The sequence below is a fragment of the Sphaeroforma arctica genome (genome assembly GCF_001186125.1).
Source record: "Sphaeroforma arctica JP610 unplaced genomic scaffold supercont1.2860, whole genome shotgun sequence".
Classification (NCBI taxonomy): domain Eukaryota; class Ichthyosporea; order Ichthyophonida; genus Sphaeroforma; species Sphaeroforma arctica.
The window spans coordinates 1-4,678 of NW_014037698.1; the positions used below are offsets into that span (position 1 = coordinate 1).

General features: G+C 46.5%; 1 protein-coding gene across 1 annotated transcript; it reads right to left on the minus strand.

The window, feature by feature from the left end:
* Positions 1 to 944: 944 nt before the first annotated feature.
* On the minus strand, positions 945 to 4,099 carry SARC_13061 (hypothetical protein). The gene is made up of 4 exons (XM_014292817.1): positions 3,108 to 4,099; positions 2,284 to 2,947; positions 2,034 to 2,200; positions 945 to 1,929 (listed from the first exon to the last, which is right to left on the minus strand). The coding sequence occupies exons 1-4, from the start codon at positions 4,089 to 4,091 to the stop codon at positions 1,018 to 1,020; spliced, it is 2,727 nt and encodes a 908-aa protein (XP_014148292.1). The 5' UTR covers positions 4,092 to 4,099; the 3' UTR covers positions 945 to 1,017.
* Between the last annotated feature and the right edge of the window lie 579 nt (positions 4,100 to 4,678).

Below are 4,678 nucleotides of genomic sequence, written 5' to 3' on the forward strand. Positions count from 1 at the left end.
TTGATATATAGATATATAGATATATAGATATATAGATATATAGATATATTGTTATATTGTTATATTGTTATATTGTTATACCTATTTAAGGAACGGTCTTACGCACTTACCAACTTAAACATGCACAATAATGAGCACAAGACAAATGAAGAGCAAACACGCACGTTTGTGCCCGAAATTTGGCTACGTGTAGGGCTTACATATGAAACCAACGTACAGTGGATAATGAAAGCATCCGAATCACCATCCGAGTCGTGCTTTGGATCATGTAATTCTACACTGATAGTCTATTTCAAAAAGTACTTTAGGAGTCTAACGCGTAGATATTACCAAAGAATTATGCCATTCTCGTGGTCCTACTTGCATTGTAAGCTGAACAGGAGCTCAAAATTGGTTATATGTATTCCACACCGGTCCCGACCAACTTTCCCAGAGTACAGTTTGTATTAAATGGAAAGAGTCTAACATATACCAATACGTAGTTTGCCCAACTGTACAACTCAGATCAGACAATACCTATGCCCTTTAACCAGCAGGAGTATCAATTTTGGACAATCCATGTCTCCTTGCGTCCACACTCTGGGCTGTACTGTAGTCAACTACCATACCATTATAGCCGGCATGGGACAACGCTGTCACTTTAAAGTTATCCAGATTACAATATACTACTCAGAATCCGTGTGCAAACTCCCAAGGACTCTTGTCACTCCACTCAATAGAGATATGAAAGGAACATTATGAAAGGAACATTCCACCTAATCAATTATATAGGATTGTTGATTAGTGTAGCGAATTTTTCAATTCAATTCTTTCGCCACCTGGAATTCATCATACCACTCGCTCTTCTACATAGTTTTGTATTTATCGCACATTACCATAGCTTCAAGATCACTCCACAAAAGGAAGATAAATAGTCGTGACACAATTCATTGTTAGATTAAGATGAGAAGTGCAACTAGATTTGTTTTATTAGGTATTATATACCAGGTATATTTATTTTTCTGAAGGTGAAGAAGGTTAATGGTTTTTCTTCTGGTTTTCTTTCTCCTTCACCCCGCTACATTTGCCCTTGGTATCGCAGTCGATCGCCTGCATCCACAAGTCCGCCTGATCATCCACTTTAGCCGCTTCCTTCAACCGTTTGCCCAGCTCTTTCTCAAACGCTATCGTATCGCTCGCACATCTAGCATTGGCGATCTGAATCTCTGTAAACAAATAGCTGCGCAGCTCCACAACAAGTGCCTGTCTCAGGATCGACTGTACCACGTGCTCCACTAACTGTTGACAGTTTAGTGCCGTCCACAGCGTCGCCTGGGTGCGTGTGTCCAGATCTGCGTCACCTTTGAGCACAGTGTCTGACGCGAGCGCGAGATCAAGGTTGGGGTCCATCCGAAACTCATTCGGCAGACCCGCGCATGTGAAGCCAGAATTACTCGATATGCACTCAGTGCTCACACCACTGACTCTCTCACAGGCCGAATTAGGATTATCCCCTAACGAGCAGACATCGTACACTTCGCAGCCCTCGCCATCGAATCCATCCTCGCACCAGCAAACGGCACCTCTTTCACCCTGGGTGCACGTTCCTCGTCCAGAACAAGTCCCTTCCTTGCACTTCTTACCACCCTTAGCTCGAGCCATAATTTCTCCAGTGTCTCTGCGCGTCCCGGGTAGGGCGATGGTGTACGCTATGGGAACGGCATCGGTATAACGGGTGTCGGGAAGATATGCACGGGTATCGCTTAAGAGGTTGCTGCTTCGGGCTCCTATCCTCCATGTCTGGCCCACTGGAGCATTGGCAAATCCAAAGCTCTCCCACGGAATGACTAGCGAAACGCCAGCAGGACCATTGTCGACTACATTCACGTCGGCATTGGCAATGGTGCTGCAACCTGTGTAAGTAGAAGAGGCGGTCGGGTATTCGCATACCTGGTATACAAAAGAAAAGTTGGGTTAGCGTGTGCTAATTACCGATACAAAATTTACAAAAAAAAAGACAGCATATCCTGGAATGCTAGGGAGACACGCCTTACCTTGTGGTACTTGACACGCCAGCGCGCACCAGTCACGGCGGAACCGGTGTAGCCGTCCGTTTCGTCATCGTTATTATCAATATAGATCTCAAAAGGCGCGTCAATAAACTCTTGGCCGTTCATCCGGTAGGTGCCCACGTCAACCACTAACCCCATAAGACACGCACCTATATAGAAATGAAGTTGGTTAGAGTGTATTACAACAGTGTGATGGAAAATGAAACGACTACGCAAAAAATAGCATACTCACCTACACCTAGGCTCGCAAAAGCGATTTCTTGGCCGGAGTCCGGATTCAGAGCCCCAACAGGATACTGGACAGTAGCGTAACAATCGCCTTTGGAAATCTCACAGCTATCTCCAGTCCATTCTGGCAGGCAGGTGCACACAGGTCCGGATCCACTGTTGCTGCATTCGCCACTGTACCCTGCTCCGGTGCACGCATTCGGATCCATTCCACAATAGTCGTACTCTATGCAAGCTGGTCCCAGCCAGAAGGGTTGGCATTGGCAGACAAAGGAACCGTCTGTATTTACACATTCGGTGTTCGTCAGAGCGGCGCATGCATCAAGCGCACACTCATCAATGTCCACACATGCTCCCCCACCGTCTTTCACATAGCCATCAGCGCACATGCACTCGCCATTGATGTTGCCTGCATTCGGTGGGCACCCGGAACACCCCGTCATGATACAGTGCCCGTTCAACAAGGCTGTGTTCTCTGGGCACGCGCAGGTAAAAAAACCGGGGGTGTTGATACACTCCGAACCCGGTGTCATTGAGCAGATGCCGTCAGTCAGGCATTCGTCAATGTCATCACAGGTCAGATCGGCGTTCATTTGAAAGCCGTCCTCGCACACGCACTTGTTCCCCAGTCGAATACTTCCGGGTGAGCAAGAAAGCTCAGGCAGACACTGTAGATTCAGTAAACAAAGGGTGAGCATCATGCGAATACCTTTGACAATCGAGAAAGAAGGGAAACGTGTGAGGGTCATGATCAAAGTACAAGAAGTGTAAAATTTACATTAAAAAACAAAGGTTCGGACTAGAGTCCAAAAGATTTTGATCACTAACTTCGTCCGCATTTTCAACGCACTGATTTGAAATCATGGTGTAGCCTTCGTTGCAAAAGCAATCGCGATTCTCATCACAGAAAGCATTCTCCGGACACGAGCATAGAGGACTATCCCCGAGGCATTCAGCGACAGTCACAAAGCGGTAGCCCATCTGACGCGCACGCGTGATCATGAACTCGGCGGTGATGGAAGAGTCAAACGCTGCCCCCCTGTCATGAAAGAGACCTATCCAAGAATTCTGGGACACAGAGATTTCTGCATTCAGCGGCGCAGGGTATTCTGTGGGGCAGCTGTAGCCTGACTCGGTATCACACCAAATATGAGAACTTCCTATGTCCGCGGTGTTTCCCACTGTTGTATCTTTGCTAGATGCCGAGCGTTGCACGACCTTATAGCCGGCGGCCCCAAGCGCATTGGCGCTCAAATCGTCCATATCGAGGTAGGGTGGTCGCACATATCTGACACCGTTCGAGCTACGAAGAATATCTCCGTACACAAAGTTGGCAGCAAACCAAGCATTCTGCTCCTCGAGTTCAGCAATAAAATTGGGGTTCTCCGTGATACGCTTATGCGTTACAGAGTGGTGTGCGATTTGATGTCCCTCATCCACCATGCGTCGAAGCACGTCGTGAATTTTCTGTTGCAACGCGGGGTCGTCCACATCGGTGTACTTGCCCAGGACGAAGAAGGTGGCGGGTACGCCCAAGCGGGAGTGGAGATCGAGGGCCTTGTATGTGCGGTCAGAAGAAGAAAGCTCTATAGCTGGTCCATCGTCGTAGGTGATGGCGATCAGACCAGGTCGGGTGCAGCGCCAGTAGACATTGTCATTAGTGGTCCAAAAACTTTCGATCCAGGTGTTACCTATATAACCATTATTAGTATAGGTGAGAGGATGCTGCGTACCCACGGGCTGAGCCAGAGTCAGTGCAGCAAAGCTGCTGACTAGTGCAAATAGACCAGAAGAAATATGTAGACAATACATGTCAACAAATGAACTATTTTGAGCGGTGGCCAGCACATAAATAGTATGCAAAGTTGTAATAGAAATCTCAACGCACATGGGGCTACTCAATATTGTTGGTATATTCGGGTATAATATTGTACATTACAACTACTTGTGTAGATGCCACGGATTTTACTCACTGAGAGCAATTTCGTAATTTACCTTCAATTCTCTCGACCACTACTGGATCTCTACTCCCTAGTAGAGTCAGACTCACGATGAATTGATGATTGTTGGCAGTGATCTGTGACAACTCGCGACTGATACGGCTTTGGGGCTTCAATCCGTGGATCGGATGGTGAACTTTGGGTATTTGTATTCGTGTAAATACTCTTCCTCTTGTATTGGACCTTCTATTGATTTTCCAAAACAAATTAAGTAGGGAATGAGCTCTGCTTCTGAATAAACTAACCACTCTGAAGAGAGAATAGTGAGTAAAAACTCTAAACGTGCTCCAATCAGTTTACAATGCATAAAAATATGATACTCCAGTATAGAAAGAAAAAAATGCCAACCATACTCTGCTCTCATAGCTCCAGAAATTTAAACAGTCCGCCCAGTACGCC

Excerpts from the sequence above, each read along its gene's own strand:
- SARC_13061 (XM_014292817.1), bottom strand. The coding sequence starts at position 4,091 with ATGTATTGTCTACATATTTCTTCTGGTCTATTTGCACTAGTCAGCAGC. Across the intron at positions 2,948-3,107 it reads GCGTTGAAAATGCGGACGAA|TGTCTGCCTGAGCTTTCTTG; the intron begins GTTAGTGATCAA and ends CTGAATCTACAG. Across the intron at positions 1,930-2,033 it reads GGCGTGTCAAGTACCACAAG|GTATGCGAATACCCGACCGC; the intron begins GTAAGGCGTGTC and ends TTTGTATACCAG.